Raw genomic sequence first — 25,200 nt, 5'->3', positions numbered from 1 at the left:
CCTCTAAATCAAGTCAACTACATAAGAATGGCCATACTGGATCAGACCAAAGGTCCATCTAGCCAAGTATCCTGTCTCCCGACAGTGGCCAATGCCAGGTGCCCCAGAGGGAATGAACAGAACAGGTAAACATCAAATGATCCATCCTGTTTCCCATTCCCCAGCTTCTGGCAAACAAACATTCTCCCTATCCATTCTGGCTAAAAGCCATTGATGGACCTACCCTCCATGAATTTATCTAGTTCTTTTTTTAACCCTGTTATGGTCTTGGCCTTCACAACATCCTCTGGCAAAGATTTCCACAGGTCGACTGTGCATTGTGTGAAAAAAATACTTCGTTTGTTTTAAACCTGCTGCCTATTAATTTAATTGGGTTATCTCTAGTTCTTGTGTTATGAGAAGGAGTAAATAACACTTCCTTATTTACTTTCTCTACATCAGTCATGATTTTATAGACCTCTATCATATCCCCCCTTAAACGTCTCTTTTCCAAGCTGAAAAGTCCCAATCTTATTAATCTCTCCTCACACTGAAGCTGTTCCATACCCCTAACCTTTTTCCAATTCCAATATATCTTTTTTGAGATGGGGAGACCATATCAGCACACACTATTCAAGATGTGGGCATATCATGGATTTATACAGAGGCAATATGGTATTTTCTATCTTATTATCTATCCCGTTTTTAAATTATTTCCAACATTCTGTTCACTTTTTTGACTGCTGCTGCACACTGAGTGGATGTTTTCAGAGAACTATTCACAATGACTCCAAGATCTCTTTCTTGAAGGTTAACAGCGAATTTAGACCCCATCATTTTATACGTGTAGTGGGGATTATGTTTTCCAATGTGCATTACTTTGCATTTATCAATACTGAATTTCATCTGCCATTTTGTTGCCCAGTCACCCAGTTTTGTGACTTCCTTCTGTAGTGCTTCGCAGTCTGCTTGGGACTTAACTGTCTTGAGTAGTTTTGTATCATCTGCAAATTTTGCCACCACATTGTTTACCCCTTTTTCCAGATCATTAATGAATATAGACTTATAGACTCATAGGTCAGAAGGGACCAATCTGATCATCTAGTCTGACCTCCTGCACAAGGCAGGCCACAGAACCCCACCCATCCAATTTTATAACAACCCCTAACCCAGGACCGAGTTATTGAAATCCTCAAAATTGGTTTGAAGACCTCAAGCTGCAGAGAAACCACCAGCAAGCGACCCATGCCCCACGCTGCAGGGGAAGGCGAAAAACCTCCAGGGCCCCTGCCAATCCGCCCTGGAGGAAAATTCCTTCCCGACCCCAAATATGGCGATATGTTGAATATGACTGGTCCCAGTACAGACCGCGGAGAGGGCCACCACTATTTACCTCTCTCAATTCTGAAAACTGATCATTTATTCCTACCCTTTGTTCTTTATCTTTTAACCAGTTACCAATCCCTGAGAGAACCTTCCCTCTTATCCACGACAGCTTACGGGCCTGTAATTGCTGGGATCACTTATGGAACGCTTTTTAAAAATTGGTGTCACATTAGCTATCCTCCAGTCATTTGGTACAGAAGCTGATTTAAATGATAGGTTGCAAACTACAGTTAGCAGTTCTTCAATTTCACATTTGAGTTCCTTCAGAACTCTTGGGTGAATACCATCTGGTTCTGGTGATTTATTACTGTTCAGTTTATCAATTTGTTCTCTATGCTAGACTTTATTCCAACTGGGTTGGGATACCTTCCTATCTCAATGTCAAACTCTCAACTAAACTTTTAAAATTACCTACATTAGAAAGAAATATCACTAGACCTGGAATTTCTAGTTTATAAAGTGATTCTGTTCTGTTACTCTGCCAGGTTCCCCAGCATCTGGGAGGAATGGGCAAAAGTCCATTACACATGTGAGGACATTTTGGTGCAGAATAGTGATAGAAAGTAGAATCCCTAAGCATTGCTATCCTGTCCTCTATCTCTTCATCGTCTTGTTGCATGATATTACATTACACTGTAAAATATAAGGCTGCAAAAGCATTCGATGCCCATCTATTATAAAATGAGTTTGGAAAAAAATAAGTTCCAGCTTGTGCTGAAATAGAACCACAAACACACGAGTGGGAATGTACTTGTTACATTTTTCTGTTTCTGGCTCCTCAATGTGAAAGGTAGTACTCCTCTACCTCGATATAACACTATCCTTAGGAGCCAAAAAATCTTACTGCATTATAGGTGAAACCACATTATATCAAACTTGCTTTGATCCACCGGAGTGCGCAGCCCCTCTCCCCCCCGGAGCACTGCTTTACCGCGTTATATCCAAATTCATGTTATATCGGGTCACGTTATATCGAAGTAGAGGTGTACAGAGATTTTTCCTATTTTTTAATTTTGTATTTTAATTTGAACCCAGGGAAGGATTGCTGCAAAGAAGCAAAATGCCTGTCTCCATTCTGTGGTAGAATCCAACGTAATTACAACAATACATGCAACAGCCTTGCACTATTCTCTTTATGTAATGGAGGAGAGAAGCAGTGAGAGACAAAAAAGCATCCTTTAAAAAGTGGAAGTTAAATCCTAGTGAGGGAAATAAAAAGGAGAGTAAACTCTGGCAAATGACGTGTAAAAATATAATTAGGAAGCCTAAAAAAGGATTTGAAGAACAGCTAGCCAAAGACTCAAAAAGTAATAGCATATTTTTTTTATAGTACATCAGAAGCAGGAAGCCTGCTAAACAACCAGTGGGGCCACTGGACAACTGAGGTGCTAAAGAAGCACTCAAGGACGGTAAGGCCATTGTGGAGAAACTAAATGAATTCTTCAAATCGGTCTTCAAGGCTGAGGATGTGAGGGAGATTCCCAAACTTGAACCACTTTTTTTAGGTGACAAATCTGAGGAACTGAGACTGAGGAGGATTTGGTTATTAGAGGAGGATTTGGAACAAACTGATAAACTAAATAGTAGTAAGGGACTAGGACCAGATGGTATTCACCCAAGAGTTCTGAAGGAACTCAAATGTGAAACTGCAGACCTACTAACTATAGTTTGTAACCTATCATTTAAATCAGCTTCTGTACCAAAGGATTGGAGGATAGCTAATGTGATGCCAAGCAAGTGAGTTTCATCTCCCTGAGGCAGTGGAAAGACAGCGTGTAGATAGAACCTGGACTGCCTTTTAAATATGAGGAACAAAAGATTTGAGACTCAGATTGCACAGCTTCTGCTCTCCCCATGATACTATTTGAGGAAAAAGTGATTATTGGGTTGTCCAACTATCTCTGTTGATGCACTGGAGAACTCTAGAATTATCTCAGACACTGTGTGAGTCAGTTCATGACACTACACATAGTAAACTATACAGGAAAACACAGGAAATCTTAAAAGGGTTTCCTTCTGTAGTAAGTATATATAGTTAACCAGCACATATTTGTCACTTTTATATAACTCCTGATTTTCCTTAGCCTGTGTGTGGTGGGGCACCTGCCCCACACTGGGGCTCTAAAGGGTTAATAGAGCCCTAGGGAGGCTGCGCAGGAGACTGCCAATCAGAGAAGGGATGAAGGGAGTAGCCAATCAGGGCCATATAAAAAGGGAGCTACCGGGCAGAGGAGGGCAGTTCTCTGCTGGGAGCCCAGGGAGGATGGAAGGACTGTGTCTCTGTAGGGCTGAGAAAACTGCCAGCACCCTGGACAGAGCAGTATTGCTAACAGGGACTGGGGAAGTGGGAGACAGCGCCTGGCTGGCTGCTGAGGTTTGCAGGCTGAGGCCTTGAGGCAGGGGTAAAGAGGATGCTGGGGCCATGAAGAAGTGGCCAGACAACTTGCTGCAGTACCCTCTAAGGGAAGTGGCTGAACAGCAGACTGCAGGTTCCCCAGAAGGAGGAAGAAGATGCAGTGGTCCATGGAGAAATGTGGGTCCTAGAGTAGGAGTGCTGGTGATGAGGCACCATCAGAGAAGGGTGCACTGGGGAACAGAGCTAACCCTCAAGACAGGCAGCAGGAGGCACCAGAGTGGGGAGCGCACCCCATTGCACTGTGGTTTTAAGTGTTAGAGTAATAAACCTTTATTTTCAATATTCATAAACCTGTGACTGTTATTTTACAGACATAAGGAATCATAACCAGGAAGGGATTGAACCTTAAAATGATCTAACATAGATAATACACTACTTGGTTACATCCAATATATAGGGATCAGGGAGACAATATTTTTCTCAAAATAATTTACACAGTTGAAGTGGAGTAGGGGGTTTCGTGTCAGTATAAACAAGTTTACATTATCCTAGAACCCCTACCCCCCAGAGCAGTTAATGTTTGCTTCTCCATGGATGGGTTCAGAAGATTAGAAAGAAACTGTTAGGATACAATACAATTTCTTTAAGATAGATACCTTGAGCAAGTCATTTCACTAACCAACAGGTTGTGGCAGAGCCAGGAATGGAACCCAAGTGTTTTGACTTCCAGTCCAGTCACTATCCACTAGACAATGCTGCCTCCAGGAAAGACAAACAGAACCCAAAGAAGGAAATGTCGGCATAATCAACAATACCATGTTTTCCCTGAGTTTCTGATCTTTGGAATTTGCCTCCTCACCCCACTCTAGTCTGTTAGTGTACATTACATGTGTTCCTTTGATCCTAAAGCAATGATGATTCAGGATTAGAGGTCAATGCTAGGAGGAGAAGCAGTAATAAGCAAGAGTGGAAGTTGTTTTTCAAAATGTTTATCTGTGAGGTAGGTAGGGTAAATTAGTGGGAAAAGAAAAGTGAAGCACTGAGGGAAGTTAGGTGAAATAAGAGATGAGTCAGCTTGTGTAGTTTAGTCAGAACATAATGGCACTGCTGCTATTGTTCAAAGAAAGTCTATGAGTACACATCTGAGCGCTGCTATTATGCATAGACAGAGCAATGGTTACAATTCACTGGCTGTCTATAAGAGACTACTTTGGGTTTTTACATCTATAATCACCTTAAATATTAACAAGTGTCATGATCTACTTACCCAAATAATGCTCATGAACTAGAGCAACTTCACAGAGGCCAGACTCTTCTGAATCCAGGGGCAAGATTCCTGAAAATTTTCAACAAAAGTCTTGAATTCAATACACGTGTATGTTACAAATGAAATAAGTTGAGTGTTCCCAGCTGAACCATTAGTGCAGTTTTGTCTACATCACAGTTCCTCTTTTCTCATTTCTATATAATGCAGTTAAAAGTGTCACAGTCTGGATTATTACAATGCTTTAGGTAAAGACAAATGATTTAATGGTGCCACATGTGTTCAAAGTGGTACTCCAGCATTTTCTCTTCTTGATGATAAAGTGGTATTCTGCTGTTGGTACTTTGGTTCCTCGTCTGCTCATGAATGAACTCACCTCACACTGCTCCCATGTTGTCTAGCTGCTTCTGCAGTATCTGTGATAAGCACTCCTCTTTCGACTCTACATGAGTGCATTACACACTACAGGAAGAAGAGAGCTCACACTGCAGGTGGGCCCAGATAGGGTCAGATGTTGAAGTTTCTATTGATGGGTAGGTATTAATACTCAGTCTTTATACAGGAAGCTGTTTTCACATATGCCTTCAGCTGTGGTGCTTGTACATGACTGCAACTCATTACCAAGACACTTCTCTAATTAAATATCGCTCAGGTTTAGTAGCTGCCAAAATTCCCCCCTTCACAAGTCCCATTTACTTAATAAAAGGCCAATCTACAATTCTTGAATTTACAATTAAACTATTGCTCTAAAAAGAAAGATATCTTAGCAGAGCATTCTCTTTCTCTGTGTAATATATTCTGATGCATATTCTAATGAAGATTACCTACTTAATCTAATCACTTTCATCAGTCAAATTAAAAAGAAAAAGGAGAAAGTCCTCTTCCAAGTATAAACTCTTAGATTTTAAGATTGAGGATAATTCAATAATTGGTATGCTCATAGTTATATACAGACCATGGACCCATTCTTGCAACCTTTACTCATGGGAATAGTATCAATGAACTCAGTGGTACTTACTTCATGATTAATGACTGATCTATAAATAAGGGCTACAGTATCAGGCTCAATCTATTTTATTTGTTGTAAACCTCCGTGAGAAGTACACACTGGTACTACACACGAAGTTCTAAGCAGTTTTGGATAAGTCTAGTAATGACACTACGATAACTAATCTATGCTTTTTTAAAGTGTGTTCAATTTATTAATAAATTAACTCCGTAGGCAAGCAAACTGCTATACAAAATCCACTGTCCTTTAAATCCCCTATCTATTAAATATGGATAGGCACATTACAACGGCAATTTGGAAATGTATTTGTCAAAATTTTATTTGTGTAGGGAAGAGTTTCATAAGTGGACTTCATATTGTTGTAGTATCTTCAGTATGGGATGCATAAATTTAAAGAGTTGTTTTGAAAGGGAAAGTCAAAAGACTTCAGTATTTGAAAAGAAAACTAAAGATACTTTTAAAATATCTTGAAACTGTGTTTTTTTGCCTTGAGTGTAATTCTGGTTCTGTTGAGATAAGTGATAATCAACAAATAGCAATTTTGAAAAATATAAAACAAACTGCTTCTCTTTTTCCAGATACAGGTAAAAACAATAGGCCTGATTCTACGATTTTGGATGTCAGTTTCACACAAGTGTAACTCCATTGTTGTCAACTGAGTTACTTCACGTATACATCAGCATAAGACCAGAGTCAAATCTTTAATATTATCCACACCACTTCAATAACTTTTCACAGCTTCATTTGACCCTTGCAAATCTCTCTTTACAGTACTTTTCAGCTTTGTTTTCCTTCAATGATTGGGACCAGTTATGTTTCATGAACTAGATCACAAGGTCAATACAATACATAATTTTTAAAAGTACTGAACACATATGGCCCCAATTCAGCGATATACTTAATCACCTGTGCTTTTCCACTAAAGTCAATGTGACTACTCAGCCACTCAGAATTAACCAGTTCAAAAAAGAACTAGATAAATTCATGTAGGATAGACAGGATGGGCATGGAAGGTATCCCTAGCCTTGGTTTGCCTGAAGCTGGGTATGAGTGACAGGGGATGTATCACTTGATGATTACCTGTTTTGTTCATTCCCTCTGGGGCACCTGGCACTGGCGACTGTTGGAAGACAGGACACTGGGCTAGATGGACATTTGGTCTGATCCAGTATGGCTGTTCTTATGTGCATAAATTTTACAGGATCAGGGCCAAATAACTGCAAAACACTGGACTATAAATAATGTTTTAGTTTATCAGGCAGATCTAAAGTCTTTACAAACTGTACATTACTACATCATTTCTGAAAGCATAAGAATTGTTTATTATTAAAGAAGTAAATGGAAAATGTGAACATTAATTTTATTTCACTAAACTTGAAACTAATAATGAAAAAGGGCTTTCAAAATTCAGGAAATCCTGGAAAAAGTTTTCAAGTGATTTAGAACTTTTTATCTGGAGATTTTTTTAAATTAGTTAATATTATTTTGGGGGGAACAATGGTGAGCACTTGGGTGAGTTTCCCTAGCGGAAAGTCCATAATAAGACACAGAGCAGGGCTCCCATCCACTTAAAAAAAAATTTTTTTTAAAAGGTCCATTTTCATTAAAAATTTAGACATGAAAGTGAAAAACTGTGTGAATTAAAAATGAAGGCTGAGGTACTAAAACATCTTGAATGCATCTGTTATTTTTAAAAGGCCCTGGAGTTAGCAAAGCACCTAAGCATGCACGTAATTTTAAGCAAATCAGTAATTCCACTGAAGTCAATGAGACTATTCATGTGCTTAAAGTTACATGTGTGTTCAAATGCTTTGCTCGATCAGGACCTAAATGATTTAGATTTAGAACGTCAAAGTGAACAAACCTCAGTGAACTACGATGAGCCGCAAAGATCAGATCAGTAAAAGTTTTTGTATGAATATTTTTTTTTAGCAACTTCTAGAAAAACAGCAAAAGGGATATAAAATAATGAATGATGCCACCTTGTATGTCCACACAAATGGATAAAAAACACATGTATAACATAGTATGTACTCTGTACCACCAGCACAAATTGTCAGTGTATTTATTCAAATTGATGGATTGAAAATGGACCTCTGCGGGCAGATGGTGTAAATTTTCATTGCTCCACTGAAGTCAATGGCACCACGACAGTTTATACCAGCTGAGGATCAGTCCCTCTGTGTCTCATTCAGACAATTTCCAGAGCAGAAAGTCTTCAAACAGTACTCAGCTCAGGAAAGTTTTATTATAATGAAAGTAAAAATGTTTCAATTATGTTGCAACTTATATGAAAAAAATAAACAAAACACACAACTAACGTCTCTATTTGTACTAATAGCATTGATTATAACCTTAAAAGCAATTTAAGAATTATTTCAAGAAACAAAGTTAGCTGATAAAGCACACAAACTTTAACTTACCCACTACTTCATCATCTGGCTGAAAGAAGGACACTTTGCTTCCAACTTATAAAATACAACATGAAGGAGAGGGGGGAAAAGCATGAATAAACATTTAGAATCGAAAACAACTGTGTATTTGAGAGAATACTACAGACTAGCAGTAGCTTACAAAAACAAACATGTTCAGAATATATTTTATCTGTTAGGCAAAATTATAGGAAGGTTTCATTTTCAGAATGTAAACATTATTTAACTTAGGCTTCAAGCCCACAAAACGTGTGTAAGCACGAGAATAAGTGTTTGGAGGACCAAGGTGTTAAACAATGCATCAAAGGTGGACACATGAGTGAAATATCTTGAATTCTTGAAAATTATTTTGTTTTAGGGTTAGAATATATCTACATTATGGTGACTATATCAGCATCACCATAGCTATGCTGGCATAACCCTGTAGTGTAAATGCAGTCTGCATAACAGGAGGGGTTTTTCTGTCACTGCAGGAACACTCCTCCCCAAAATGACAGTAGCTACGTTGATGGAAGTATTTGCCCATCGACTTAGCTGCTTCTACAGCTGAGATTAGGTCGACATAGCTATGTCAGACAGGGGTGGGGTTTTTCCGACATGCCTGCCCGACATAGCTATGTTGACCAGGCCTTAGGATAGGTTTACGCTACGAAGCCTATGCCAGCATAGCTATGCTGAGTAGTTCCCTAGTGCAGACACAGCCAACACAGACAAAAAATCTCCTGTCGGTGTAGGAACATCACTTCTCCAAATGACATTAGCAATGTCAGCAGAAGCCCCCTTCAGCAGACATAGCTGCATCTGCACTAGGGATGTTATCAGTATAGCACAGGTAGGTCAGTTGCGGTGTGGGTTTTCCACATCCCTGACCAACGCAGCTCTGCCGATTAAAACGTATGTTTAGACGGAGCCTTAGTCATTGCAACAAACACTTTTACAAATGTCAGTTACAACATCACAAAGATATTCGTAAATTCTACTATAAAGTTTACCCTTAAACTGATTTGCAGGTTTTACATTTCAGTCTAAGTATTTTTAATTTTTACTAGTTTGTCAAAACTAATAGTTTGTCAAAAATAACATATAGCCAAAGTGAATATTAGCTCTGGGCACTAAGGCTGTACAATTCAGACAATTTTTAGTGGTGTTAAATGAGTGGCCATTTAATTTTTTCTCCCCCAAAAATGATCACATTGTATATTAGTCGACTCACCCTCCAACACCACTCCAGCAATTTCCCTCCCAACAGGTAGAAATTCTTTCTTCATCTTCATTTCTGATAAAAGCTAAATCACATTAATGGTTAGAACTTTCCTGCCAAGACTTAATTATTGCCTGTGCTCATAAATTAGGAGCCGTAAAGAGAGTAAAGCACTCTGTTTCTTAAAGATGAAAATCTGGTCTTTGCTCGTTTAAAAATAAAAATAATAAAAAAAACTATATAAAAGTTTGTTCCCATTTAAATTAGTTAAATTTTCTAAAACTGCAGATGTATAGCCAACATACTTAACAACAGCAGAGCATGCATAGGAACAAAAAATATATATATTAATTTAGGCTCCTATTTGGGTCTTTAGTAAGATTTTTCACATTCAGGTTACATCATTATTGTTGTTTGTGAGCCTGATCCAACCTCCATTAACATTGTTTGTATATTGCTTTATATATAGGACCTAATCCAACTAACAGTCGTTATAGCTGTCAGATCACCTAGAGGCATACAGAATCATCATCCAGAAGACAAGGGATGATTTTATTACTTTATACAAATCACAACTGAAAGTTGATCTCTCCCAAAAAATTAGGGGCCAAATTACAGGTACCTTTTACACACCTTAAGCAGATCAACCACAACAATGAACTAAAATAATATGGCCACATAGTACCATTACATCACCTGAGCATCTGGCCTATAGTTTTCAGATAGAAAAAGTAAATTCCTCATGTCCTTTTATAAGTTAAATATGTACCTTTAAATCTGTCCAGCTCAGAGCACAGGCTTTGACCTGTATTTTCACATCGTTGTCTCTTGTAACAGGAAGATTTTCCTAGGACAAATTTATAGACACTACTGTCTGTAACACAACAAGAATGTGCTAACAGGATGATCACAAGATCTTGGGAACATTTATATGCAATGAGTCCAACTTCCTGACCATAAAATAGTTCAAAAAAGTCAGGAAAAGTATGTCACATCAAAGGAAAATAGGAAACTGCAGGCCATAATGGATTTATGTACTGTATATCAGATTTTAATTTTGAAAGTATTTTTGTGTTATGAACAAACATAAGAATATTAAACACCTTACTAAACCTCACTACTGAGATAACAGGAAAAAAATGTTAAGTTTTCTTTTGCTAGATAACTTTACAAACCTGCATGCTATTTCTTTACATCTGTCGAAACTAAAGAAAAAGCAAGCAAAATGGAACAATTTTGAAGTAGATGGGGAGAATCTTAAGACTAGAATTTTTTAAGACTCAAGTGTTAGGTCCAATCCTGCCACACTTAACCATGAGAGTAGTCACATGCAAGCAGCCCAACTAAAGTCAAAAGAATTTTCTGCATGAGTAAGGATTATAATTTTAGGCTCCACAAAGGAGAGTCACCATATATTATAACAGGAAAGGTTCAGTTGTTTAAAAGGTCCATCCCCGCCATCACATTCCACCCTGGATGTCCTCCTTAGCACCTCAAATTGGAAGTGAAATTCTGGTCCCATTGAAGTCAACAGGAGTTTTCCCATTGACTTCATTAGGTCTAGGATTTCACTACAGCAGGGATTGGCAACCTTTGGCACGCAGCCTGTCAAGGAAATCCACTGGCGGGCCAGGATGGTTTGTTTACCTGCAGCGTCCGCAGGATCGGCTGATTGCAGCTTCCCCTGACCACGGTTCGCCATGGGCGGAGGGATGCGCTGGCCACCACTTTCCGCAGCTCCCACTGGCCTGGAACACCACGGCCAGTGGGAGCTGTGATCAACTGAACCTGTGGACACTGCAGGTAAACGAACTGTCCTGGCCCACCAGCGGATTTCCCTGATGGGCCGAACGCCATAGTTTGCTGATCCCTGCACTAGAGTGTTTAGATTTTCCTTTAAATGTTCTTTGCTTTAATTTTTCCTCTAGGCTTATCAATTAGACTGACCAACAACTTTTTTTTCTGAGGAAGACTGAGCTGAACTTTCTCTGGCTCTTTCTCAGTTACTCAAGATCATCCCACAGCTCCAAGGTGCAAGGCTTTTTGCTAATCTGGGGGAGGAAGATGTCAGCTCAACAATCAAACTGGGTTCTCCCTCTTTGATGTGCAGAGAACTACTGCTAAGTCACAAGACTGTTTGTTAGGATATAGATATTCAAGCCTATCTGTAAAGGCCTATACTTTAAGAATTTAGTTGTATTTTTATTACTTAGCTAGTTATAGAGGTATAAAAGAGATAATTAAAATTACTGTCTGTGTAAGGGCCTTCTCTTACTGTGACAGTCTGAGGCCTGGTTCTTAGGCTAAGGCCTTTGGCTAAGCAGCAAAGGCCAGCCATAAACTGGGAAGTGTCACAGCCTCACATTCCAAACTAGTCACATTGAAATAAGGTGCTATTGGGCTGTTAGAAATACAGTCCTGTTCTGATATTTCTATCACCTCCAGAGAAAGGGGAGAGCCTAGAAGATGTAGAAGGAAACTTAGTTTGATAGCATCCTGTCCGGCAAGAACTCACTTATCAATAGCTGGGATGTGAAATCCTCATTTCTGTATTGTTTTATCACTGTAGTTTTCACTTCCCTATTGTTTGTTTGTATAATTTTTGTTTGGTTTTGTGATAGTTTTTGTCTGCTGTATAAATAATTTTGTTGGGTGTAAACCAATTAAGGTGATGGGATATAACTGGTTAAATAACCACGTTACAGTATGTTAGGATTGGTTAGTTAAATTTAAGTAAAATGATTGGTTAAGATATAGCTAAGCAGAACTCAAGTTTTACTATATAGTATGCAGTCAATCAGGAAGTAAGGGGGGAATGGGAACAAGGAATGGGGGTGGGGGAATTGGGACCATGTTTTGCTAAGCAGGGGAATGGGAACAGGTACAGGGACACAGGCAAGGCTCTGTGGTGTCAGAGCTGGGAAGGGGGACACTAAGGAAGGAAACTGGAATCATGCTGGCTGGAAGTTCACCCCAATAAACATCAAATTGTTTGCACCTTTGGACTTTGGGTATTGTTGCTCTCTGTTCATGCGAGAAGGACCAGGAAAGTTAGAGGGTGAAGGAATAAGCCCCCTAACACTGTTCAAAAAAGATAATCTAACTCAATTAAACAATCATAATGTTTTCTGAAGCCAAAGGGTTTCCAAATAAAGCAAATGTGTGTTTAAAAATATACTAAACTTAGCCTGTAAACTTTTTGGGGCAAGGACTGTCCTTCAGTTAGGTGTGCCTATTCCAATGGGGCCCTTATTTCTAACTGGGGCCTCTAGTCACTACCACAATACAAACAATGTAGTTTTTATAGAGATTTAGAAAACAAAGCACTCTCTCATAAGAACAAGAAACAGATGAGGTGGTGTGTGCCTCTGTGGGGAGGCTGATCATGGCGCTCTTCCTCATTCATTACTGGAGACAAGATCATGGGGTGAAGGCCAATGGTGGCCTGTTATCCCCATAAAGGTACCTCCATTTTCATCCATGCTACCTCTCTTGAGGCTCCTGACTAGTGGTGAATTAAGGTTTCCTGGGGCCTTGGGCCAGAGCAAGTGGCGGGCCCTTCCTCACCCATTCTGACCCTTCCGCCTATGGTCCCGGCCATGGCCTCACCCCTTTCTGTCCATTCTCTGGGCATTGCCCCATTCCACCCAGGGACCAGCCCCATTCTGCCCCCTCTCCCCCCACGGCCTCCCAGTGTGTTTGCTTCTTTCTCCCCCGTCCTCCCCACTGTGTCCTCAAGACCAGAGCAGCTCTGTTCCTGGAGCCACAGTAGGAAGTGAGAGCTCTCCCAGCCCTGAGGCCATTGCAGGTAGCGAGAGCTCCTCCAGTCCTGGGTCACAGGAGGGGGTCTGGGTGCTGGGGCTTCCCCTGCCATGCCCCACTCTTCTGCAGGGGATCAGGGTCGGGGCACTGGGGCTTCTCCCACCACACATGCTGTGCACTTCTGCCAGAGAGTGGGGTTGGGACTGGGGGATTCCCCTGCCGCCCTGCAGCTTCTGCTGGGGACAGAGTCAGGAGGTGCTGGGGGTTTCCTCTGCCATGCCCATCTTGCACTGTTGTCGGGGAGTGAGGTCAAGGCAGCAAATTTTTTCTAGGACCCCAGGCACAGGCCCCATCAGCCCAGTGGCTAATCCACCACTGTGCCTGACATCCCTCTATGCTCCCCCAAGATATCCTCACTAGTTGGTGGTCTGTTTAGATGGAGACTGGCTTTCCTTTCCCACAGAAGTTTTACTTTTTAAAATGATTATTTAATTATAATAGTGTTTAAAGACCCCAGTCAGGACCAGGACTCCACTGTAGTAGGTGTTGTACAAACATATACAGAGACAGCCCACATTCTGAAAAGCTTAAAATCTAAAAATGCAAGCAGACAAATAACATAGAAGCAAAATAGTATACATATTGTTAGTTGCTTTTTAAATTTTTATTTACACTACAACCATCCCTCCGTCCAGGTGCCTCAGCTAATATGGTTCGCCACTACTAACCCAATGCAGTAGATTGACGATTCTTACCTAAGATAAATAGTTTCATTTTGACACTTGGATAGTTTTACATTCAGATATAAAAACATAGCTGTGAGAAAGTAAAACAGATGAAAGACGCTTAATAATTGATCCACATAGGAACTTATTCCCTTCTCTCAACACACGATTAACAATTCTTCTGTAATCTGAACTCACCCTTTCCTGGAAGACACATGTAATTTCCTCTCCAGCTGAATTCTGCTGACAATACAGAACCTTCATAGTGACCTGAAATAGCATACAGAGGAATCTAAAATAACCCAATTGTAATATATGTAGCACTTACAAATTGATTTAGCAACAAACACTTTAAGCATCTTTGTTCATCTAAAGCAAAAGTTTAAGATACACAGGAGGATTAGAAAATAACCCTGCTCCCAATGAAGTTAATGGTAAATTTGCTGCTGAATTCAATGACTGCAGGATCAGTTTTTAACTCGAACAAATACAATGTACAGAACAACAGTACCAGTGCAAGTTATGAAAACATCAGGCTTGCCGATACTAGAAATACGGGTTGAAGTGAGGTCAGTGTGTGTTAACTGATCTAACCACAATCTTTTTCATAGTGTGGATGCACTGCAATGCCTTTTATTTTGACTGAACAGGTGAAAGTTTTCTCATTCTTTTGGTGAAATGTGTTGTCTTGAGTGGAAAGGAGAAGAGAAACATAAGAAAAAGATTTGTTTCTCTCTCGCAAAGACTGGATCCTACATGTCAGAGGGAAAGACCTTCTCATGTTTGGGAGAATTATTTATGAGAAGCACATTTTTTTTCAGACTATACACAATTGCCCCAATTCCGCAATTCATTGCAAACAGGAATTTTGCTGTGCTTGTGCAGCGTCCCAATGAAATCACACACATATCTTCATGCAAGTAAAAAAAGCACTGAACTCAATGGGACTCCTCATATGTACAGTTATTTAAGTGTACTAGTATTCCCAAGGCCCTTAGTGCAATGACTTAGTGATAAATACTGTCAAATCATACCAATTTCAGAGTGTTAGGTTACCTTTATTATTAAAGCTGGATTTTCAGTGGCGTTGTGTTTCCTGGTTTAAGGGACACAGCTCATCCAGTGTTGCAGCTTTGGTGGCACTTAGTGCCTTTCTTAAAGCCCCAGCATCTGGAATCATGGGATTATAGCAGAATCTCAGCCTCCATTTTTTTAAAGGTACATTTCCCACTGCTCGCAGCCCTCAAGGAAAGCTTGAAAACGGAATTTGACGACCCAGAACCCCCCTGGTGTTTGTTGCCATCAAGAACTGGGGGGGAGGGGGCGGGTCCGAGTCATGATTTTTCAACGTGGTGCGGTAATGTTGGCTCTTAACAAAACAGGGAAGCGAGCGAGAACTGGGGAGGGAGGCTGGGGGACGGGCTGGCGCCGCGGGGGGGGGGGCTGTTAACGGTGCTGCGGGAGGGGGGGTTGATAGTGCTTCGGGGCTGGCGCCCGGGGGGGGGGTTTGATGGTGGGTGGGTTGATGGTGCTGCGGAGCTGGCGCCCCGGGGCTGCGCACTGACCGGCCAGAATCTCGCCCCCTGCCTGGGGCACCGATCCCCAGGACCGAGGCAGACCCCGGTTGCCATGGCAAATCATGAGCGACTTCCCCCGCTCTCACCTCCGCAGACCCCGCTCCGGCTCCTGCCAGGCCCGCTGTACAACCCCACCCTCCCCGCCAGCTTCCGCCGGGACTCAGAGACCAGTCAGCAGGAGAGACTCGCGATTGGTCACTCTAGGTGAACGGGGCGGGTCCACACCGCGAGCCGTACCCAAAGCACCAAGGCAGGATCCGCAAGACCACTACTCCCAGCAGGCCTTGCAGCTCCGCTCGGACTACAACTCCCAGCATGCAACGCGGGCCCTCCTCAGTTGTCGGCTTGCTGCTCAAAGGTGCTGGTGCTGCAGCGCGAGCGCGGAGATATGTCAGCGAATTAAAACCCAGGGCCGCCTCTTAGGGTTCCATTCATGCAAACTGACACGGCCCTGCCCACTCTTGGCCCCACCTCCTCTCCCCTGGAGCGCGTCTGATTGGTCCCTTAATTTACCCACTAAACAAAAAGAGGGATCCCTGCTAGCCTTGTTAGTAGGGGGGAGGTCATACAAGCCTGTGCTCTGTACACACTAACCTGATAGTGCGGGGAGAGGAGAGGAGAGGAGAATATTTATGATTGGTTGCTCTGCTCTATACGCTACGGGTAGCTTTTGTCATTGATGTCAATCTTTGGATTACGATTGGTCAGTATTTACGGCAATCTTCTGAGAGGGGCGGGTTATAGCTGGGGTGTTCCGAGGGTGGGAGGTGATGGGAGTAGGTTGGTTGCGTGGTAGTACGGTGGCTGTGAGGGCGAGAGTGACACGCTCCCGCCCCCCCGCCCCAGAGGGTGGCTCAGGAGGGGATGGTGTGTATCGCGGAGGCGGTGGCCGCTCCGGCTCCTCCACCGCCCCGCCCCTTTGCCATGGATCTGCCCAGGGCCCCGCGGCCCGCACAGATATGAGGTGAGGGGCGGCGCGGCCGGGGCCCGGCGAAGGGTCACCCTGGCAAGGAGCGAGCGAGCGGGGCACGCGGGGGGGGACCCGGCTGCCGCCGCTCAGCCCAGATCCCCGCCGGCCAGCCCGGCTCCTGCCTCCTCCTGCCCGGCTCTCCCTGTACGAGCGTCCCTGCCCGGCGCCTTCTGCTGCCCCCTCCCTGCCCCGCTCCAACCCCCGCCCCCTGCGCTCCCTGCCCGGTCTGTCTCCCCCCCCTCTGCCTGGGCCCCTCGGCTCCTCCGCCCCCCATCGGAGCTGCCCTGCCGCCCCGGCCCCCAGGAGCAGCCCGGCGCGGTCGGCGGGGCTGGGAGCCGGAGTGGGGCTGGCCCCGGGAGCGAGCGTGTCGGGAAGCGGCCGGGTCCGTGTGTGGCTCCGGGATGGGGTGTGCGCGGGGGGGCGCTCCGGGGCAGGGCTTGGCCGCTGTCTCTGGGCTGTGCCGGTGACACGCGCACCTGCTCCCCGGCGAGGGTGAGCGGGGAGACCCTGGGTGAGCTGGGCTCATAATACGGGCGCGGGGGGCCCTGCAGCCGCCGCCGGGGCAGGCGTTCCTGTGCGGGGCTGGTATGAATGGGTCTGTCTGGCGCAGAGAGAGACAACGTTTCGGTGGGTACTGCGGCGCCTGGGGTAATTTGTCAGGTCTGTTAAAATATCTTAAAATAATTCTTAAGAGCTTGTTTTTATTCGTTGATTTGCAGTTGCGTTTTTGTGGAGAAAGCGAGCAGATGCAATGGAGGGCATTGGGAGACACCTCCCTGCTATCTGATATAGCCTGCTTGTTTCTGGTCTTGTGGACATAAATCAAAGCCATCGCCCCTAGAAATCTGTATGCATGTCTGTCTGTCTAATGTCTAGGAAGCTCCATACATGACATAGAGAAAGGAAGGATACTATTGCAGCCTGCAGGCAGTGTAGTGCCCTGTAATGCCTTAGTAATGATTATTGGATTTTGGATCTCCGTTTCTTTCCTTCCTCTTGCCTCTTCTCTCCCCTATTCTTCCCCCCCCCCCCCCGTTTGTTTCCTGTCCCCTCTACGCACACAGTTCGATGGTGTTAAGTGAAGGAGAAATGCCATCCCTTGTAACTTGAAAAGGGTCCACAACCAATCGAACAAGGCGATGTTTTCCGAGGCTCAGGAAAAAGAAACTTACTAGTGTATGGTCGTTTTCCTGTTCCTTCACGTCTATTTGTCTTGGATTAGGAGACAACTTTATAGATAACATTTCCTGTGGACGTCTTTTGTTCTGTATCAGCTGCTCCTTTTATTGAAAGGAATGCTTTTGCTATTTACGAAACAGATTAGCTTCTATGAACTTCATCAGTCAATAGACTATAGATATTATGCTCAGAAACAGATTAGTAGATTACTAACATAGAGTATTGTTTAGTAAATGCTGTTTAGTAATAGCACCGGCAGTATTCTAGAAGTAGCAGTGAAGTATTTATTAAAGCAGTTGTTAGGTATTTCTCTTGTTTTTTCTCTTATCTTTTCTCTCTTGCCAGTTCTTTGAGTACTATTTGTAAGGGATGAATGTTTCAAACTGTATTTGAAATATTTTAAATATTTAAAGAGCAACATCTGCATAGTTTTAGGTAAACTGTTGAAGTGTGCCTACCAATGTTGTAGTTCTGCCTTAGATGTGTGGAACAAATACAAATATTTAATATTCTTTGAAGCTCTGCCTAATAAATAAGGAACAAAAGTGATTTGCTAGTGTGTGAAATATGTTTTGCTCTTGTTTTCACATTATCAACAACTTCAGCTTATTTTTTTTCTTACAAGTGTTTTTTATAGATCAGCAGTGTTCACAGACTAGTGAAGCAACTGCTAAATTATTTTTTTCCAGTTTAAAAGCAAACAGCCCCCTCAATTTCAGGGTCCTGTTGAGGAGATGGGATCATAGGAGAAGGGAATAGCATGAACCTAGAGTCACCTTGCATACAGATTAACATTTTCTGCTGGGTATTATGCCCAGGCTTTTTGAGTTAGGCAAGCAGCACTTTCCACGTATTGCCTCAGAAATCAAACTTAATTCTTTCAGTTCCTCTGTTCCCTTTATAGTATCCTAATACTTTAATTCAAGATAAGATCTCTTTTAATGTTATGTTTTCTTGAGAATTCTCTTAGTAATTGTTCTAAAGAACATGGCCTTAAGGCTTAGGAACACGAAAGTTACCATTTCAGAAATGGTTTGTAGTAAGTATCCTGTCTCTTGCCATATTGGATCCTCTAGGCAAAGACTGTATCTACACTACTGAATTTACAGTGGCACAGCTGTATCGATGCAGCTGCAATGCTGTAAAATCACTTTTGTAGCCACTTTATGCTGACAGGAGAGAGCTCTTTCCTCAACACAATAAAATCATGAAAGGAGCGGCAGTAGCTATGTCAAGAGAAGCTCTCCCACCAATATAGCGCTGTGCACATGAGTGCTTATGCTGGCAAAACTATGTGTATCAGGGTGTGTTTTTTCACATCCCTGAGTGACATAAGTTTTGCCCAAGTGGCAGTGCAGACATGGCCTAAATCAGGCCTGCACAGCTCGTAAAGCAGCGAGGGCCATATTACTCCAAAGAAAACAGTTGAGGGCCAAAACCCCTTGGCCTGACCAAAACACACACGCACATCTCCTGCCCCAGCGCTTGCCTGGCCCTGTGGAAACAACCCCCCCCCACCTCCACCGAAGTATGAAGTCTGGCCACCACTGCCCGCCCACACGCTCAGCTCGTCATCCTCCCTCTTTTCCCCTCCCCTTATTTCATGGGACAGTTTGAAGGGATTTTCTGGGACTATGAACTAAGAGGAGGGAAAAGGGGGGCAGTGTGAAGGGTTGGATGTGACTGTCCAACACACAAACACAGGGGCTGCAGGGAGCCCAGGCAGGGTGAGGGGCAGTGTGATAGGGGACAGGGAAGGTCCCTGGACCAGGCAAAGGGGCAGCAGTCGGGCAGGGCAGGTGCAACACACACACGTCTCCCCTGGGAATTTCCTGGCTGCCCACAGGCCGTTCAACATCCCCCTCTCCTCATCACTACAGAGGTCGCCCTGGGACCAACCAGCACAGTAGCTGCCCTGCCCCCAACCAAAGGGAGGGTCTTGACCCAGTCCCCCCCCCCTCAAGGTGCAGCTTGAGCCCAGGCCGGGCGCAGCTCCCCTCGCTCGGCAGTTACTGGCTCTGCCTCGTGCCCAGTGCTGCCTGCCTCGGCAGGCCCTGGAAGTGATGCACCTGCTGTATGCTAGGTGGGGGCAGCGGGAGACGGAGACACATGCAGTTCTGGCTGTTAGGGCGGTTGGAGTGTGGTGTGCACACGTGGGACTGTGAGGTGGGCCCGGGCCCCCCCGAGCAGGGGGTGAACCCAGCAGCCCCACCCTGCCGCTTGCCCACAGGCTGCACAGTGAGCCTATGCGGGCCGCATGTTGTGCAGGCCTGGCCTAAATAAATGACATTTCCTCTCCTCTCTCTTAATGTCCCTAATTATGCAATTTGTTTACTGTTGGGTTCAGGAAGAAATCCTCATTTGAGGATCAGTTTATATCCTAAATGATTATGTTTAATAGCTCTTGTGGCTGGAGTTATATCTTTTCTAGTAGAATTGCAGATTCTAACTTACTCAGTTTCTGCAGAATATTAACTGGAGAAGTAAGGATGTACACAAGTTTAAAAATACTAGCCCTAAAATCAGTTACAATGCCAGCAACAGCACAAAGGAATTCAGAGAAGATCATCATAGGGAGTTACTTCAGTTATGAGTATAGAGTTCACACAGCAGTCTGTTGTTAAAGAAAGTACATTGCTTTAAAAGTTATATGGAGATGTTCATTTAACAGAACAAATTGTAAACAGATAAAGACTTTGTTCATTAGGTTTATTCGGTTCCATCATGTAGAGAGAGGTGGTCAGAATGACAGGGATTGACCTGGATTTGCAAAACTTGTGCTCCCCAGACATGAAGCCTATTGTGATTTGAAATATTACTTCGTTATATGTTGCTGTTGAAATGGTAAACTGCCAGAGAATTTGAGTATTTGATTATTGTACTGAAAAAAGCTGCTGAATTTTTAAAAGGTTTTATATGGTACCTTTTTTCCTCTACAACATGAAAGTGGCTGGCAACAATAGTGACTAGAAATCCAGTGTGTTATAAGATCTGATAATACAGTACTTTATTACATTCTGTCTTGCAGTATGCAGTACCAAAAAACAATGCTTCAAAATAGCATGCTGATACTTTTAAAATACAAATTTAAGACTGTGGCAAGCCTAAGCTAAACTTTTTTTTGTTGGATGGCAAGTCTGTGTAGAGATATCAAGTGGCTTCTGAGTCACCAATCACAAATGTTAATGTACAATATTTAATTTGATGACTCGCCTTCTTGCACAATAAGTATTGTATGGTGCACACAGTTCCTGATTCTATGCTTAGACATGTAAGCCCCATCCAATTCAGTGGAGGTGTTCCTACATGTAAAGTCATGTGCATAAGTGTTTGCAGGATCAGGCCATAGATAATGTTTCTGTGTAGGAATTCATGTTTAGGAAAGTGTGTGTGTACTGTAGTGGCAGGGTGCACTGTTTGTTGATTTATAAAGGTTTTTATCTTTTGGTAGTGAAACTTTTATTAGCATTTGTGTGCGCATCCAAAAGTGTCTATACTAGCCTCTTAATCAACATAAAAATGCTCTTTACATGGAAGAAAAAATGGCTGGAAATTAAAATTCTATATATGTAGAGGGGTGAGGGAGGAGGTTCCATATCTTTCCCTAGAGGAAAGATTTTATTACTAATGAGTTTTATGCTTTCCCACTGTTTCATCATGCGGGGGACAAGTTCTCTTTTTGAGGTCTGTACAGCAGATTTTAACTTGAATAGTCTAATCTCCTTACATACCTGGAATATCAGAATTGAGACTGTCTGTAGATCTGAGGGGAGAAATTTTTCCATTGGTACTTGCTGTCTGAAGGCTTGTTCAGAAGCCTTTGTGTACTCCTGTCATTATGGGAAAGTTCTGTGTTAGAGTAAAAATTTTATTCACGTTTAATGTAGGATTCAGAAATTACTAGTGGCCTTTAATGCAACTGCCGTCTGACATTTCATTTTTTCCAAAGTGATGTGGTATTGTTATGCAAGTAGCAGAGCTAGCTTTTCTGATATGCTATTAAAGCATAGGACTAGAAATCAGGTTTTATTTAAAATTTTGTCATAGGCTCCCTGTGTGATCTTGGAAATGTTGCTTAACTTTACTGTGCTACTGTTTTCCCAGTCTGTAAAATGGGGATAGTGCTTCCCTATCCCACTGGGTTGTTGAGAATTAACTAACGTTAATGAGACACTCAATATAGTGGTACACATCACAGACGTGCCAGTGAATCGATAACCAAAAAATCTTTAAGTAGCTACTCCTGATGGGCAAACACATGGTGATTAGCAGTAAAACTGTAGGAAAAACTCAGTGAAATGGTGCATTCTCAAGTTGGTTTTCTATTATAAAATGTCATAAGTACAAAGTAACATGTCTCTTTATTCAATGTGCTGTCTCCAGGATGGTTGACTTAATTAGTGCTAGTGTCTTTACTGAATTCTTTTTCATTACCCTGGAAATCTTGCTTGCCGCTAACTTTCTGTAAGTGTACTAAGCTTGCATTAAAATACCTGTGTACATTTGTAATTTTAATTGAATGTTTTGGTAATTCACTGTTTGAAACTTATGTCAGTGCAGGTACTTCAGAATGACTCGTGTTTAAGGTGTGTTCTGTCATAGCTCTGTGCATTAATATTCTAAATAAACGTATTATCTTCAGTTTAATAGTTTCTCAGTGAAGTTAATCTTTAGTTTTGGTCTCCTCTTCATCTGGTTTGCTGTAAATAATAAAGTAAGCAAAATTATAAGATAGCATTTTCTGTTTGAAACAAACATCTGTTAGGCTCCATCTAGATACACAGTTTGAGTAATAGCTGTTAGTATGCCAGAAGAATAAGCAAGAGGCCTGGATTCAAGCCCCAGAATGGTGCATTCCTTAATTCATTACTTTCTATATGCAGAAAGAGCATACTCTTAAAATGTGTATCATGATGAAATTGAAACAGTGAGTCTGACCTATTTGCCGGACTATATATTTTGGTAATATTTTCAACAGATATATTTTCTTTAAATAAATCACTCCTAGCTTATTCTGTTGGAGACAGAAAACAACAAAAATGGTGTTCATTAACTGGTTACAGTTTGCTTGTATAAATTTCTGGCTAGAGCCAGACATCCTATAACTTCATATTGTGTGGGCTTCCTGACACAGCTTTGTCAGTTCACTGCAGTTTTTAACTTCTGTGATTTTGATCCTGGCATTTTCTGAAAGAAGCAGTTGGATTAAATTGCACAAGATTGTCAGGAGTGTTGGATTTGTGTAAATATTTAAGTGTTTGTGTTCGGGACATCTAAATCACTTTTTTTTTTTTTTTTTTTTTTTTTTAATGTTCATTAACCTCCCACTGACATCCCCAAACAAGATTGTTGAGACTTAAAGGACCAAAATAAACATTCTGGTTTAGAACTGAAGCCATATAGATGAAAAGCACAGTTGAGAAAGTAACTGAAATACTTCTCTGATGGATTGTATTTTCTAAACAGACAACCTACTCTAAATTCTCTATTACTGGGTGACAGTCTTCACTCATTAATATATTTTGCTTTCCACAGCAAACTCTCTGCACAACTTTTCATGAGTGATATACCCAAGTATTTGGATTCTAATATCTAAACTGTATGGTTCAAATTATAGACACCAAAATTTGGGTTATTGCTGATTATGCACTATATGGATCTTATGACTTTTAAAACAAACTCTGTATTTGTGGATAATCTAAGCAGTATACCCAGATGTATATACACTCTTTTCTTAACCTGTGTACTATATAATTTTTTTAACATTAACTTGAATTAAAGGGTTTATCAAGATAAAGATGTGAATTAATGCAGAAAACAGATTTCTAACTTCTCAGCAGAACTGACAGCAGAAATTTTTGAACTGACCATCGTAGTAGAATTTGGAGACCACTACATTTGGGAACCCCAGAAACAAATGCTGTTTTTAGTCTGGTTTTGTGATCAGATCAGGTTAAATTCAAATCTTAAGTAGAAATATGCTAACCTTTCTTCATATTGAACCACAATTGATTTCTTAAAATGAGTACTAGTTTTGCTACACTTTCAGATAATTGGTTTGTCAATAAACATAATAAATAAACAAATGACTCAAACTACTACGTTCCTAGTGAGATCCTGGAAGCAATGTAAGAAACATCCCTGTGCAAGTTATGTTGGATAATTAAGAACTTATATTTTTTTTTATGACGGAATAATAGGTTCCTTAGTTAAGCACTCAGAAATCTGAAAATTACAATGCTGAGGCTGCGTATGCATGACCCATTATTCATATGCATTATGATTCTTATATTGTTATGCTATTTCTCAAATACAATAATAAAGGCGTTAAAACCTAAATACCCATGCATGCAGGAATGGAAACTAATGCAGTCTTCATTGACTTAGTTTTTAGATTAATACACCTTGCAGAGAAGGTAGTTTATTTTGACAGCTGTCATGTACTTCATTTTTTCTTTTATGTTCCTTCTTAGGTACCCAGAGAAGGAGGCAGTTTACTAGGAAGCTAATTGCATCCATACAGTACAGAACAGCTTTTCCTAGGTGCACATTTCAGAAGCGTATCAAAGTAGTTGTATGAACTGAGCTGTATAGATGACTTTCAAAGGTCAAAACCAATTTTGGCTGGAAAACAGACACTTTATCAACCAAGACTATTTCCGTATTGAGCTTAGCTTACTATCCATGGCTGCTTCAGCTGTAGACCTCTTTCAGATGTCTTAATTGTCTTTATAACGGGAATGTCTAACTGGATTTTTCTCTCTCCCTTATTCTGCCACTAATATTCTATGTAAATACCTGAGAAGTTTTTGTTCAAATTAAAAAAAAAAAAAAAAATCTCGGAGCAGAGATGAATTCTAGAAAATCTTGACCTCCACGGTGATCACTTTGGAAAGCAAATAGCAAGTATGAATGTGTTTAGGATGGAAATTCTCATGCAAACTCAACTACAGTGTTTGCTGCAGCTCTTGCTATAATGACCAATAATCATGATTTAACCTCTTCCACTAAATTGTTACATAATGTACTCTTGATCTTATGATAGTCCCATCCTCGGTCACAACGTCAGAAAAATTCACTCTAGAAAACATGAAAATGAAAGCGAATTGGATCCTAATGAACAGTCTTGGCCCCTACCCCCCACAAATCTCTTGCTTCATAAATAGTGATAGCTTCACATTTGAAAAAAAAGTGCTGAGTTCTGGAACCTTAGCGTTTGTATATTGAATGATGGAATCTGCAGAGATTCAATGTAACAATCAACTCAAATTTTTATATTGCTTCTTCATCTCTTTTAATCAAAGCCTTTTCGAATAAGTAACAGCAAATGTAACAAGATTTAAGTGGTAGTGAAATGCTT

General features: G+C 41.7%; 2 protein-coding genes across 16 annotated transcripts in view; one reads left to right on the top strand and one right to left on the bottom strand.

The window, feature by feature from the left end:
* Positions 1–16,007, bottom strand: part of CRYZL1 (crystallin zeta like 1) — a 34,684-nt gene extending 18,677 nt beyond the window's left edge. For 4 of the 9 annotated variants that reach the window (XM_030578772.1, XM_030578815.1, XM_030578805.1 and 1 more), the window contains exons 1-7: positions 15,778–15,875; positions 15,171–15,284; positions 14,313–14,384; positions 10,397–10,474; positions 9,640–9,712; positions 8,418–8,462; positions 4,989–5,057 (exon numbers count right to left, since the gene is read on the bottom strand). In XM_030578772.1, the coding sequence (XP_030434632.1) occupies positions 4,989–5,057; positions 8,418–8,462; positions 9,640–9,712; positions 10,397–10,474; positions 14,313–14,378 (331 nt within the window). In that variant the 5' untranslated portion in view covers positions 14,379–14,384; positions 15,171–15,284; positions 15,778–15,875. The other 5 variants (XM_030578788.1, XM_030578782.1, XM_030578795.1 and 2 more) reach the window with 5 other exon arrangements.
* Positions 16,008–16,499: 492 nt separating this feature from the next.
* Positions 16,500–25,200, top strand: part of ITSN1 (intersectin 1) — a 238,546-nt gene continuing 229,845 nt past the window's right edge. For 3 of the 7 annotated variants that reach the window (XM_030578544.1, XM_030578535.1, XM_030578515.1), the window contains exon 1: positions 16,500–16,655. The gene's annotated coding sequence lies outside the window, so the exon portion shown is untranslated. The remainder of the gene's footprint in view (positions 16,656–25,200) is intronic. The other 4 variants (XM_030578572.1, XM_030578590.1, XM_030578582.1 and 1 more) reach the window with 2 other exon arrangements.

Source organism: Gopherus evgoodei, chromosome 1 (assembly GCF_007399415.2).
Source record: "Gopherus evgoodei ecotype Sinaloan lineage chromosome 1, rGopEvg1_v1.p, whole genome shotgun sequence".
Lineage (NCBI taxonomy): Eukaryota > Metazoa > Chordata > Testudines > Testudinidae > Gopherus > Gopherus evgoodei.
This window is presented reverse-complemented; position numbering and strand designations above follow the sequence as displayed.